At 37.7% G+C, this 15,819-nt stretch overlaps 1 protein-coding gene across 5 annotated transcripts in view; it reads right to left on the bottom strand.

Annotated features, from left to right (window-relative positions):
- The window catches only part of pcdh11 (protocadherin 11), a 203,360-nt gene that overhangs the window by 43,199 nt on the left and 144,342 nt on the right, over positions 1 to 15,819 (bottom strand). For all 5 annotated transcript variants that reach the window (XM_055034075.1, XM_055034078.1, XM_055034077.1 and 2 more), the window contains one exon: positions 13,410 to 13,608. In XM_055034075.1, the coding sequence (XP_054890050.1) occupies positions 13,410 to 13,608 (199 nt within the window). The remainder of the gene's footprint in view (positions 1 to 13,409; positions 13,609 to 15,819) is intronic.

The following is a 15,819-nucleotide window of genomic DNA, read 5'->3' on the forward strand; positions in this document are numbered from 1 at the left end:
TTGTTTTAATTTCCTAACCTTTTACCACTTAAAAAAATGTTTGCCTGTTCTTAAATTTTACATAAAATAATAGAGGTAGAATATTTCCCTGATTGGGTTTATATGTTTAGCACTGCTTATCAAAGACAAAGCGAGGCAGGAAAAACCTGTCTCTAGAGTGCTCGTGTTATTTACACCATAGTTTTGTTCAGTATTTCTGGTGTTTTCATGGTATAGACTACAATTAGCAAGGCAGTAGTGATGAATTACTGGATTGAGAGTTTATATCAACTACTTCTTCTTCTCTTTATACAAACTTACACAATATGTAACTTTGCAACTCCTATTGTAATTTCAATTTAGCCCTATGAAAAAAACAACGTAACCCACCGTTTCCCCTCCTTTAATGAGCTGTGAAGAAACAAATCGGTCAGTAGCCTAGAAGCACTCAAAATAGATAAATGACAGATTCTTTTACAGAATGGTATCTCAAATCAGTGCAACAAATCCCTACCTTATTTCCAGTGTGCCAAATCATTCATTCACTGACTCTTCCACTCCAGTGAGCTCCTAAGATGGCGGCTAACACCCTAATTTTCCTTCGGTGGTGTATAATTTCCCATTATGAGAAGGCACTGCTTGACAATTGACAACTGTAATCAATTCATCTGAAGTTGGTTTTAGAGTCTAAACAAAAAGAAATCAAATAATTTTATAACTATGCTTCCAAATCAAAATTTTAGTATGTCAAACTGAAAAGCTAAAACTTCTGCTTTAATCTTTGGGGCAAAAAAATATAAGGTCTTTTTTCCCCAACATTCAAAGAGAGAAAGTTTCCATCTAACAATCAACTGACTGCGGGAGAATTAAATACAAACTGCAATGATCAGTCCAATATTTTTATGTTTTTTTTTTAAATAAAGATGTTGCAGTATTGCAATGGTTTTGACATGGTTAAAGAGATTAAGTGCTGTTATTAAGTTATTGCTGTAACACTATAGCGGCAGAGTAAATGTTATAGCAGGGGTGCATGTGTGAATTGTCAAAACGAAGAGAGAAATGCACACACTTCTGACTGTTCACTTCATACATCAAAGTGTCTTGTTTCCTTAATGCGAGAACTTTCTTTCACTCTGAAATGAAAAAAATACAGGACAAAAATCCTCTGCAACACGTACAATTTGAATCATGTGTTCATCTCTGTAGGTTAGCCTAAATAATAATGATTGTTATACAATTTAGTATTTTGTTTGTCATTAAACTATGACTATCATTGAAGTTTTTAGATCAGTTCCTAATTTGACTATGATTTCTAAGTGAATCATATCTTATTTAGGTCATTAAGATAACACCTGAGTCTGAAAACCGGTGCCTCGCCACAATTTCCTGTGTAGCAGTAAAATAAGAATGCAGGTCAGATCAATATGTCTAAATGTGCAAAAGCACCAATTCAAGCGTTCATCTTCTGTCTGCAGTCCTTCTTCTATCAGTACTGACCATTTTCACATCTCTGCTAAAGTGAATGTATTTGTATTTTACATAAAAATTCAAGCAACATTGTAGAAGTAGCTCAGACCTTGTTGTTCAAACTGTATGGCTTCTAATGTGCTGCAATATTAGCTTTCTTTGTTTGGTAATTGCTACTGATGAAAAAAAAGAAACAATTTATTCATTGCAATCTGTGGTAAACTGAAATCAATGAGGCTGAATGGCACGTTTTAAATCTGATCGGATCACTGAGGACCAACAATGACAACAGTCATGGATGAGAGCTCTTTTTTTGTAATTCACAAAGCCAGGCAGTGGTTTAAATTTGGTCCAACTTGGCCTGGATAATGGAAATCTATTGATCATTTTTGGAATGTATACCGAGAAACTACATTTATAATTGTTTCATAAAAGAAATGCTGGGAGACTTTTTGCTTAGGCTTTGGTTGTTCTCCTTTTGGTCTGTTTTTTGTTTGATCTGTTGCAACCGCAGAACCATGCACAACTGAAGGGAGCTTTTCAAAGGCCCTGAGGTTGTCAGTGGCAAGACTTTCTCTTCTTAGTTGTAGCTGTTGTTGCAATGTGGGAGGTTTGCTCGTGTTGATCAAGGTGTATTTATAGTTGCTTGCCTTTCATTCTTTTCTTATCTGACATATGAGAAATCCCAGTGCTTTGCCAAATATAAATAATAACAATTAATCAAGAGCTCCCCCCCAAAAAAACAGTGAGATTCATTTATTTTTTTTGAGTACTGCAAGAACAAATATACAGAGGAAGGGGGAAAAAGTGGGTCAGGTTTAGAGCTTAAAGCATGATGAAATATTGGAGTTTAAAAAGGAGTGGGTTTTACTATAGCCCTCCTTGCAGCCCTTTTTCTTTTATTCTCTGTAGATTCATTAAAAGAACAATTACGGGACATTTCCCCGTTTCTTTTAAAAGAGCCTAGATGCTGCCCATGTGTGGTCTGCAAGATCCATTTTACGATGCACGCAGAAAACTGAATTGCATTTTTGTTTACTGTAGGACTAAAATGTTTCTAAATTGACTCTTTTTGGCATTTTAGTGGCTGTCTTTTACTTTTCCTCTTTATCTCTCCTGTCCTTCATCTCAGACATTTATTGCGTGTGCTTTTCCTGTCCATTATATAGACAAGCGTAATAACCATAAGAGGCTTCAAGGCAACATCATTTTCAAAAGAGCTTTTAGTGATCAAATTTTTGTGTTCCCTCAAGGGTGAATTCAGTTGTACATCTAACACATGTAAGACGAGAAGGTGCAAGGGGAGGTTTTCTGTGATGTGTTGTATGGACCTATGTTCGTCTGATCTTCATTTTTAAAGGACATGGGATAGAAGTCAGCATGAGACCCAATAGCACCTCTGTCCCCACCACCATGTGTTGCTGTAAGGGCACTTTATAGCATGGACCAGTGAATCCCAGATGTGACAGCAGGCCTGATCATCAATTATTATACCTCAGTGGATCAAAATGAGCATATCTGCTTGTTGAAACATTCCCAGCTCTGTCCTGTGGCAGCTTAGCTATGGCTTAGTGCACTTCCAACCCCCCATCCACCATCCCCTCTGCACCTGTAAAGCTTAGGAAGACCAGCCAGAGTCCTTACAGCGGCACCGGGACATGCCTCAAGACAACATCTGCTTCCCCTTGGTGACCTGCCGAGTTAAGCCAATTGCAGAATCAAGGGCACAGTCACAGAGGGCAGTGATTTTATCATAACAAAGACATAGCTACCACAAGTGCCTGAAACTGGATTCAGGAGATGTTTCAGTCTATTTTCTGCAAAAACATTTAATTCTCTCTGATTTTCTTTTACTCAGTTGTTTTTTTTTTGTTGTTTTTTTTGTTTTGTTTTCTTGGTTCTTTTTCATTTGTTTTATTAGTTTAATTCAAAGCACACATTATCAATCTAAAGAGTCAAGAATTATATCTTCCATAACTATCATTGTTTTGCAATGGATTTAAAAATGAAGTATGGACTATTTAGCTATGTCAAGTTGCCACTTAAATTGGATTTGTAGAAATACATCTTGGGGTGAATGTTGCAACTATGGGATGCTACAAATACTGCAGAGACAGTTGGGCACAGAAATGTACGTACACTGACTAAAAAGACACATCCTATGTCAAATGAGACTCGACTTGTTTTTGGCCAGTTAGAATGATCAAAATTATTATTAGAAAATGTCAGAATTTATTTTTACTGTCTTCAAAATCAGAAGTATACATTCATGTGTCTTTTAGAGTTCCACTGCTTCTCCTCACATGCAGACATTGTTTGGTTCTCTTTGGTCCGTTGCCCTTTCCCAAAGTGAAATCTGTAAAAATTTAGCTCTTACACGTGTTCCAAATAAGTCAGCATGAGGGTGCCTCAGTTTGACAGATGTTTGACACTTGAAATCCTGCAGGGACTCTGACTGAATGGAATCAGGACAAATCAATGCAATCCTGCAGGTGTCTCAGGGGAAATGGGGACAAAAGGACATGTACTGCCTTGCAGTACATAATCATATATATGTGCGTGTGTGTGTGTGTGTGTGTGTACATATCTTATTTGCCTTCTTCATGCATAGAATTGCCGACAGCTGACTGACCTCATGAGTGATACTTCGCCTTGAGGTCCCCACAGGTGCCTCTCAAAAGAGGTCGGGCATGAGTGCAGAAAACACCATACACCATGGTGAATGTGCTGAATACGCAACCTCTCTTGTCAGAGAGGGCAAAACAACAAGCAGGTTTGGATGTTTAGTGTCAAGCCCCTCAAAATCCCCTTTTCATTTTCTGATAAGCCAAATGTCCTGAAGGGCCCACTGTACCTGAGGATCCACTCACTCACCGTTTCCCATCTGAAAAACCTCATTCACTTCCTTCTCTATTGCTTTCCCTACTCCTTGTCCTTTGTCTCACCATACTCTCACTCCATTTGTCAGCATTACCAAACCGTGAGTGGTCTCTGACGTGATCTATTTGTCCACAAATACCCAATTTATCAAGCAGTCAGTATATACATTGATCGGGTCGGGATAGGGTCCCATACAGTGCAGTGAGGGGAGATCCCATACATGCTTGTGCATTCAGCACCTGTATTAAGTGTCAGCGGAGAGCCCAGAATACAAATTAAAATCAAACTCTAACTTGCATGTGATATCATCACCAGTAGTGTACGTTTGTGTTCCAGTTTTCTTGCAATTTTATGTGACATATCTGACTTCCAACAAAGTAGTACTTTTTAAATATTTATCAGATGAAAACAATAATACATGATATTTAGGCAAATGGTACCATATTAAAAAATGTTAAAAACAAAAATGTGGTATTTCTATTTAATAATATTTTGGAATATGTCACTTTCAACTTTTATTTGACCAGTCATTTAACTTTCCAATTTTTAGAGCATCTAAGAACAGAAATTTTCAAATCTTGGTTGACATTCTCAAGTGTATTTAGAATCAGACTTTAAATAAGCCATAAATATACATATATAGGACATAAATATACAGTAAATATACCACCCTCACACCGGTTTCAAACACTGGCACCCTCTAACAGGTTTACATATCACGTTTTTCATTTAGTTCACCTTCCAATCCATGTTGGTAAGCTTGACCGTCCTTGCAGAAAAAAAGCATTCCCTCAGCATGATGCTGCCACTTGCATGTTTCAAAGTAAGTGTTATGGGCGATGTATGGTGTTAGGTTTTCGCCTCCTGCATGTCAGTCACAAAGTTACATTTTGGGTTCATCTCATTACTGATCAGGTTTCTTGTCAAGAAAAGCTAAGATTTTATTCAGAAGAATCCAAAGGATGCTGAATATAAATGACTGAAATACTTTTTGGATTTTTATTTTGTAAACATATTTGAAAATATTAGATTTTTTCCCTCCTCTTCGCAGGTATGCACTATTCTATGTTGTCCAGTTACATAATTCCAAATAAAATAAAAAGAGGGTTTCTGGTTGGAACATGACCTAATGTGCATCGATACTTTGCAATGCCCTGTATTGATTACAGCATGCCATCAGCACACAAAATTTCATTTGTCGGCGTGCTTGTAACAATCAGTTTGCGCTGATGCATCAATATTGTCTCTCTTTAAGGACAAAGACGCTTAAAATGGCTTCGGTCATATGGCTTTAGCTTCCTAGGTCAATAACGTTAAAGATAGAGAGGAGGTGAAAATGCAACCCCTGAGATGCTATGGTCTGCTCAACCTTCAGGAGACATATTGATGGAGAGTTATTTTGGTCAATAAGTCCTTCTGAGCAGAAGCCATCCTTATCCTTGAAACCAACTGTATGTGAAAAATGAGAAAGGGATGAAACCATGCATTCTAATGTATCTATTGCTTGATTTCTCAAAGGAGAGAAGAAAAGGAGGGATGAGTGGGGAGAAAGGAAAAAGGAGAAGAGCTACACTCCTTCGAAGCCCATTTTGTCCTCTCTAATTCTGTTAAAAACAATAAACCATACTAATGGGTATACTGAAATACGACACCTCCCAAACCGGAGCATAATGGGCTTTATTAAAATACAACAGAGGCCTACCTCCAATATCATGCCAGAATTTACACACAAGCATCACATCTAAAATGAGGAACTCATGTATTCACACACAGTCTACACAGCTGAAATTGAATATATAAATTTAGGGTATACACTGCTGTGAGAGGTTGGATGGAGGAACAGAAAAAGCTTTACCGCGGGCCAACATGTTGATGCCTTCCCAAGCTCAGAGCCCAACAATGAAAACGATTGGGATTTTTGCAGAGGCTATCTATAACAAAAGTCGTTCAATAAAACATTACAACATCTATATTTGATAGCTTCCGTTGTCTTCCTCCTGCTTCTGAAGGAGAGAAACTTTCTGCTGTATAAACCAACTGCATTGAAACATCAAAGTAGGATTTGGTAGGATTTTCCAAATGTTGCTCTGCAGAGATCTGTGGTGATGATTTCCTCGACGTTTATAACTCCTGGTAACTTATTATATTGAGAGCTTTGATGCATTTAATGGCAACAACTGAAAATATTCACTCTCACCTTTAGTGTCTAATAAAGCATTCTTGAAGGGTTTCTGGTGCGTCACTGGACTTTTAAATGACATAACTGAAATCATATCAGATATGTTTGAGGACTGAGATAACTCATCTCTCCTCTCTTCATATTTCTTATCCTTCGTTTCATGAGGTTTAACATTCTGTTCAGGCCATTTCAGTTTAAGAATCACAGAGTAAGTGAATGGAACAAAGTGAATTGTTGGCTAGGCCCTTTGAGGGTTTACCCTTGTTTGAAGTCTCTCTCCAGCCCTGCCGAGTTCAGAATACATTGTTCCAAGATGTGATCAAAGTTGGCACCTATTGATCCCTCTTCAAGACAGACACAAGACTTACTGAACACGGTAACAACTTTGGGATGGGTATACTAATTGTGTAGTGTCCATAAGAAAAACTCAAGGTACATTGCTGCTAAATCAATTTGAAACTGATGCTTAAACATGGCAGTTATTGTTCAAGTTGAACTAGTTGTCACTAATGTCTCTGCTGGGCTTGTCCTGGTGAGATCTGGATCATTGCACAAGAAAGAAGCCTTCTCAACTTTTTAGTCGCCTTCAGTAAGGGAGCAAAGACCATAGCCCAATGCTGCAAAAAGAAGGATTCTAAAATGACACTTTTTAAGGGTTTGAAGGAGGCTTGAGAGAGATTTCTGCAAACTGAGTTGACTCCTCCAGATCAATAGCTTGTCTGTCTCTCTCATTTCAAGACAACTGGTGTGGCACTTGAACCAGATAAAATGGGGCTTCCCCTCCACCTCACCTCTAAGAACAGAGCACTTCCACCAAATCCCAGTCGGTTGAGAAGGATACAGATGAGTCCATTTAAATCCTTTCTTACTCTGGCGGTCAAACAAACAAACAAAAAAAAAGGACAGAGGAAGAAAAAATTATCTGAAATCTTAAAAAGAGAGGTCCGATCTATGTAGGTATATCTCCCCTGATGCTTCGGGTATGCCCATAGTCGCAGTCGTAAGATGTTTGGGAGCCATAAGGCACAGGCTTTTATTTATTTATATCAAAAAGCTAATATATGTCTGGAATATTGGTGTATATAATGTGGAAAAAGAAAATGATCTGGAGAAGTTAGTGCGTAGATTGTCAGATAACTGTGGCAAAACGAATAGCCTGCATAACGATTTCATGTTCTGCATGAATTAAATATCCAAATCACTTTATGAATAAATCTGATACCATGAGAATATATGAGGTCATGGCGTGAAACAAATGAGAAAAACTTTCTCCAATCCTTCAACCACCAGCGATGTACCCTTAAGCAAGGCACTTCACTCTTTAATTACTGTGGAGAAACTGTTCATTTGTCAGCTGTAGATGATGTAGTGCCTGGAAAAAGCACAAGGTTGAACTGGCACTTATTAAGTGTGGCATTGCTATTAAAGAGAACGCCTGCTCCGCCAACCTCACTTGAATAAAAGTGTGGGAAAAAAAACCTCAACAGTCCTACAACAGTTCATCATATTTCTAACCTGTGGTCAGCCAATTATCTCACTCTTGCTGCATTACTGGACTTCTGACTCTGAACAAGGGTCCTCTTTTTCCTTGCATGTCAGCTTAGTCTTCCCCTCTGGTCGCTGATGACATTGTAACACTAATTACGGCTAATTGTTCTATGCTGAATGGATTTAGTCACATTGCAAATGATATGGCATTGGTCAGTGTCACAATGTTTCCCCAGAAAAATTCAGCGGGGAATGGAAATTTGCACAAATGAATGTAATTAAGAAGCACATTTATTACATCTAATTGCATATGAGAACCCTCAAAGTGAAACTGAGATTGGGCTCATATGAATAATTAATATAGCCAACTGTACCGAATAGTGTAACATTTTTCTTATTACACAATCACATGCTAAGCAAATTGTATGAATGACAAAATGCACTTTGCTTTTTCTGGAAGCAGTATATAACTTTGTTGTCTCCTCTACCAGGAATACCTTTGTGCTGGATGACAGCATTAAGACTATTACAATTCAGTGTTAGACTGTAATTGTTAAAATGCTTTTTTCAATGACACATGGAGGACTGGGAGAATCTCAATGAAGTAGAAGACCAGGTTAGTGGTCTAAAAGTTAAGTAAAGGAGGTCAGGAGATGTGCTTTGGTTATTGACCTGCATCAACATCCCTGGAAAAGCTTAATCGAGGTTTGGATAGGAGGTCCTAGAACTTGGTTACGCTGGTCACATGTGTTCTATGGGTCTAGAGAAGACTTATTTAGAAAAAGGCAGTTTGTTCCCTCCAAGTTAGGGGGCAGTTAGGGGCCTTTGGGATGCCCCCGAAGGCCTCTCATTGGAAATCATCCAATGAGAGGCTTAGGTTTCTTCAATGGGAGAAGAAGCCTAAGAGATCAAAGAACAAGTTGGCAATACAATGTTTCTCCTCTGGCCTGGGAGCATCTCTCCCAGAAAAAGCTGTTTTTCTCATTGTGCTGTCATTTCTAAGATCAATGCTTGATAAAATAATAGACAGTTGAACTTCAATCATGATCCAGATTTGAACTGACTACCACATATTGCGATGTAGATTTTCTTACAAAATAAGATTCAAAAGCCTCTGGCCAAGTGAAACAGCCTTTTCCAAAGCCTAAAAGGCTTCAAATTGTGCTATCGTCTTATCAGATTACTCGTTTCTTGGGATCAGAAATCATAAAATATTATGTGGATAAGAATCGCTCACAAACAACTGATCACAATCTGTAAGTTGATAAACTTGTACCTTCTTGTCAAGTCGTTAGCTTTGCAATGCATCATGGACCACGTTTAAAACTTTAATCTTATTAAACTTGCAGTATTTAAACGGGATTGGCTTATTTTAATAGCAGATTAGATCTCAGACAGACAAAGTGGTCATTTGAAAGCCATATGCTACAGATTAACATACGGCACTTTGCTGTATGGCTTTTCTCATGTGTCTTTGGGAGACTAATACCCCACATCGGAACCGCTTTTAGTGAGCTGCTTGTAAGTGGGCAAAAAGCACAAGCTCCTAAATCCCCAAAACTCAGACAACAGGAGAAGAAATAAGTGTATTACAAATCATCAAGAGGAAAAAATAAAAAACATGTATTGTTAGAAAAATGTTGGGGATTTAGAGTCAGGGATTTGTTCCCACTTTGGTAGACTGTGTCTCAAGGCTTAAAAGTGATTGTTGTTTTCCACATGATGATTTATATCATTTTTTTATTGCACTGAATGTCAGAATTGCTGGGATGGCATTAACTGAGCAGCAAAAATAAAAGAATGAATAAAAAAGAAATTCACTCCAAAAGTAGCTTAACAGAAGCCAAGAAGTCAGTGGTCACTGTTAAGACAAATAACATAGCCACAGATAAAAATGATTTAGCTTAACTGGGTCAAGCATTATGTTCTAATATCCAGACTCTGTGCTATTTGCAAACGTGGGAAATATGTGTCAAAACAAATTGAGTTAAATTGTGAGAGAGGAAAATCAATTGTAACTCAAAATATTAAGGAAATGCACAGTTATGAAAAATAAATATTGTTTCTCTGGTGAGGGAGGGCATATATCATTTTCTGTCTTTTACATCACAAAGCTAAAATTAATCAAGAAGGTCAGATACAATTTAAATGGCTGGAAATTTTAATGCCATAAAAGGTTGTCAAATATGTGAGGAGGCTGAATGCAAATTATGTTAATCTGTTTGTTGGGACAGAGATGGAGCAATCAAACCTTTTGAAACAAAATGTGACAAGAAAAGGCGACGGCACAAGAGTGATGGCAGGGTGGTGAATAAAGCCTGGAGGGGGAGGCAAGAGCCCATAAAATGAACAGCCACCCAGCTCATAAATAATAGAAACATAAAATGTCATATGAACTTTATTTCAAGAGAAGGTGGTCTAATAAAGATGCAGGTTTAAAGAGGAGTCGAGAAATTCATTGTCATAGAAGGCCACATGGCTTGCCTTTGGCACAGGAAATTATTCAGTGCGAGTTGACATTCAGATCCAAGCTGCACCTTTACAAAACAATACAACTTGTGACTCCAGAAACTATGGTCCTACCACTCTGCTTTAAGATCTTTATTTCTTTTGGTTCACTTTCCACGCTTCCTCTGTTTTTTTTTATTTTTTTTCCATTCTAGTTCTCCCTGCTTTACAAATTGAGACAATATGATAAGAAATTGAAGCCGCCATGCCGTCCTGTTGCTCATTGATAAAACCATATCTAATCCATCTTAGGCCCCCTTCTGTCACCAAACGCACTCATCTCCGAGACCATCAATGCACACGAGAGCCGTCTTCACTTTGAACTGAGCAGAACAGAGTCAAGAGTTTATCTGACTTAACTTGTGGAAGACGAAATGAAGCTGGGCGATTCACACGACTTTGTCTCAGAATGATGCAAAAAATGTCAGAGTAAGCACAATATTCAGTTGCATTTGATCGTAAATGTTGAGCTGGAATTCACATTGAATGTAAATTACGAAGTGTCTGGATTTCAAAGAAGGTTTTGAGGATTTTAATATGTGTTGTGATACTGATGAATTACATAACAATATGAATATGGATATTTAATAAATCTCTCCATTCTCTTTAAACACTGTCCTTGAATATGATCATGTCTTGTCAGCTTCAACAAGCCTTTAACACTTTATCAGTGAGAATTACATTGACATTGGTAAAATCACTGTGATAAGAGAGGGTTAGAAGGAGCTTTGTGGTAAAGTAACTAAAAATAGCTGTTCTGATATCCAATTACTGACATTAGACTCTGACATCGCGTTCACTTTATGGTGCTTCCTAGTGAAGCGATTTGTAAAAATACACAAGCATTTATCACATCAGCATTGCTCCCAACCTAAAAACTAATGCACTTCGGCAAACACGGCCCAGGGGAAATGTGGATAATAACTGTATGTTTGAGTTGTTTTATGAAGTATTACATGTTTATGCCTCTGAATATTAATGAAACGTTGAATAATTGCGTCTGCGTCTAAATGAATCACATACATGAATCACCACCGTCGACACTGTGCATGCATTAACACGGACAGCCTGGGAAAAAGTGGTTTGATCTAAGGATGTATGTTTAAGTGTTTGTTGTTGTATGCAGAGGTACAGGTACATTAAAAAAAACATGGACTAAGTAAAGTTATAAAATGCACTTCCTACGGGGAAAATTTTTCCAAATTGCTGAAGCCTCTGTATGAAAATGATGAAGGGTGTCACACCGACACTCCAGCCTCGGAAACACCAGACCAGCTGCTAGGGAAGAACCAGGGCCTGTTGTCTCACTTACAACAGTGACACAGTGACTGTACTACATGTGGGTGTATGCAAAGCTATCTGTTTTTTGCTGTCCTGTGTATTCTTTTTTCTTTTTTTCACTTACATAGAACAAAAAACATTCTTTGACAGGTAATTCAGAGTTATGTTGAAAGCAATGCTGACAATTACACACACAGAACCACAGAAGGACCAAAGGCACGTGCAGAAATGAGTCTTTGTCCTGTCTGCAGAATGTGATGCAAGGTAACCTGAAGAAAATACAATCTGATTCACTAGGACTGGAATATCAATCTTGAACAGAGGAGGTAGCACTCAGAATAACCTTGTCCACTCCGTGGTGAGGCAAAATAATTTCGTCAATATCACTGCTGCTGATAAAAACGCTTTGGATCGCCAGTGCCAGTGGTAGAAAATTTCCTCTTTTTTTCCCCTCCAGCAAGTTTCTTGAACAGGGATAAAAAAAGAGAGAGAAAGTATTGTATATGCATGAGGAAGAAGTTGACGCTTTTTATGGGGAACATCGCTGGGCAGTAAGCCATGAAGTGACAGCTGTCTTGTGAATCATTTACGAAAATCTCTGCAACAAAGTTCCCACCTCAGGGGTACAATTCACAGCATTCATTATACAGCCAAGCTCTCAACATTTACAAAAATCAGCCCTGCAAAATTTATTTTCTTTAATAACTGTAGCTTGGTGGTAATTAACCCAATTATAGTGTGAATCTAAAATGAAAGCGATGGCTTTTGGTTTATTTTCAAGAAAAACTGTGAAATAGAACACACAGAATATTAGTGCAGTTCAAAAATGTGAAGCATGTGCGCTACTGTCGAATAATTCAGTCAGGTTCAGTCAGTATGTATTATATGTTTGACACTTTTCCCGATGTCAAGTCAGACTTCTGAGAAATGACTGAAAATGGTCTCTTGTGGGCTTTTATAAACAGCATAGGCTTCAAAATTCTCAAACTGAGATTAAATGTCTTTATTTTTGAAAAATACACTTAATGTTTGACCACGCTAATTATATTTTGAGCCATATAGACAATTACTGTCCAGGGTTGTCTGTTCTTATTTCCTCATTTATCAAATAACAAGATGCCTGATTATGTTGCAACTCAAGATTTTCAACCTGTGGTGTACAGCGATATTTTCTTAAAGTGGTTACATTGTCACATCACAGGGAAATGGACATTATTATTAGATAATGTACATTCATTGGTACAGTCTACTTCAATTAGAAAATCTAATTGTTTTAACACTGATTGATAACCTTTCATGTTGATTCGTGGTTCCCGCATGCAGTTTCATACATGTATCTTTGGCAGAAGGCCATATGCTCTGTATCAAAAAAGATATCTGCTCTTCACACTGAAAGAGCAGTCCAAATGTGCAGCTGGCTTGCTTTAGGTTTCTGACAAGTATCGTCTGATTGTTTAATATTTGCAAGGCTGATTTGTCATAATCAAACTTTAAACATTATTTTTGAGTATTAGTACCATCTAAAATCATAGATGGTAAATTCAAATTGTCAGCATTTGAAGTACAAAATAAAACACAAAGTCAAATGTTTGCTTGCTCTCTCAAAATGCAACAGATCGCTACTCACTGGATTCAGGGTCTGAGTTTCCGTCTCCCTCGGTGCGACTATTAGGTGACGCTTGCTCATAGTACTCCTCTTGGGGGAAGCTTAGGGGGAGAGGCTGGGTGGCACTGGCTGTGCTGCTGGGCTCTGCGTCCCCAAGCCCACTGTCACTGCAACTTTCCTGGGAACCATCCGGAAGATGGAAGGTCACACGACGTTGTGTCTATGGAAGATAAATAGACAGCCTTATGAGAGACAAGCTAAATTTACAAGCCATTAAAGAGGACTCATAGTCTTGTGGTTAGGGGTTAATTTACTGATGTTAAAATACCATCTCCATTTTTGTCTGAGAATAAGTATTGCATTTGAGAACATACAAACTACAAATTTTTCTCTTGCATTGGGGTTTAAATGATAACCTCACAGCAAGATCCACTAAGCTAAAGAAAAAGAGGAAGAAATCTCCTCTGGTGAGGAACATTGTTGTTCAATATTTCAAAATGTAATATCTGAATGCATTGAGCACTGCAGTCAAAATTCCAGTCACCTCGGTTACACTAAGGAGAAGAAAGAAAAAACAGAGGTAGCTTATCTCAAAACAATGCCACATTATTCCAAAAACTATCTGCATGTATTTTATCATTTGAGCTAGGTGAAAAAAAACAATAGTGTTTTGTCTTGGAAGCCCTACTTCTGTGCCTATGAGTGCGTGTATTTGCGTGTGTGTGTGTGTGTTTGTGTATGAATATACCATCTTAAAAGTCCCAGTGTGTCTCTAAACCAATGTAATTATCAATTCAAAGTGTAACCCTTAACCCTAGTTTCTACTACGTTGACTTTCTTGTGTTTCTTTTGAAAAAAAATACTGACTGGCTCATTTATTGGTCACCAGAGGAAAACATAACAGGAGTGTGCTGTTTTAGGATATGAAGAGCCTGTTATTGAAAAAGCATTCTAGCGAATTCCTCAATTCAAAGAGGCAAATTCTCCACACTTCCACAAACAAAGACTATTAACATCATCATGAACGGTGGCAGCAATGGTTGTTGATGGGTGGATGGGAACATTTAGAAGATATTAAGTGCCTAAATGTATTAAGAGTAGCATGATTAACACTGCATCGATCATCGTCACCTCCTTCCAACGCTGAAATATGACCAAACTTTATCTTGTCATTAGAGCTGCTAATTGAGAGAAATTGAGAGAGCGACCTCATAACCCAGAACTGCTTCTGGTCTGTTGAGTCTATTGAATTACTTTCCAGCTAATAAAGTAACTGCAAGACTTATAATTGAGGACCTGTTTGATACTCTTCCTGAGAATAGATGGGATGTGTGTTAACAGGTTGAACCATGTCCTAATTTTTCCGCTCACCCCAAATTAGGCACAAAAGAGGTAGAAAAAAAAACGTGTGTAGGCTGAGACTTTGATTTGTAAAAGTCACTGGGATCACATGAGTGTGTGTGTTTTCCTCTGAACAGTGCAAGGCTCTTTGATTTCTCCAGAGGTTTGCAGAAGTTCATGTTGCGACCTTTCTTTGGAGCTAGAAAAGAAAACGGGTCCTGTATGTGGCAATGTATAATAACATGAACATTCTTAGAGTCAGAACCACACACACGGGTCATTGATATAGCAAAAAAAAAAAAAAAAAAAAAAAAAAAAATCATTCAAACAGACACATAGGTAAATACTTTGACTTTCTTGATGGGCAAGTAAGATACTTTATAATCCAGTAACAATTTATCAAATTTACTGTCAAAGGAAAACACATTTGTTTGAATTAGTTTTCTTTTTTCTATAAATTAGTTACATTAAAAATCACTACTGTTACTACCATCACTACTAAAACATTACAGGAAGAGATGGAGCATGTCTCAGTTTTAAAGAATTTTAAGTCTTGGTACAGCATCTCAATTGGACTGGGATTTGGAGTTTGACTGAGCTTTTTTAACACATTAATATGTTTTGATCAGAACCATTTCATTGTAGCATTGACTGTATGTTTCATTTTGTTTCATTTCTGACACAATTACAAGTCTTTTGAGCCTTTTAATAGGTTTTAAAACAGGACTATACTTGGCCCCATCTAGCTTTCCCTCAACTCTGAATAATATTCCCGTTCCTTTTGAAAAGCCTCATCACAGCATGATGCACCATTTTGTACCCTAAGTATGGGTCGTGTAGGGTGATGTGCATTGTTAGTGTAACCATAGTAACTTATTTCACAGATGTCTTGTACATGACTTATGTGAAACATTAAAGAGTTTTAAAGACTTTAAGAATGGCTCCCTTCTTGGCACTCTTTTTAAAAGGCCAGATTTACCCTGATTGGTCTGGTTTTGTTTCTTTGGTCACCATGAGGATGTCGCTTTACTACTGTTCCCTTGGAAACCTTAAATGTCTTCATAGAACAGCTGTATAAATACTGAGATTA

This window comes from Poeciliopsis prolifica, unplaced genomic scaffold (assembly GCF_027474105.1).
Source record: "Poeciliopsis prolifica strain line A6 unplaced genomic scaffold, Auburn_PproV2 SCAFFOLD009, whole genome shotgun sequence".
In the NCBI taxonomy this organism is placed as follows: Eukaryota; Metazoa; Chordata; class Actinopteri; order Cyprinodontiformes; family Poeciliidae; genus Poeciliopsis; species Poeciliopsis prolifica.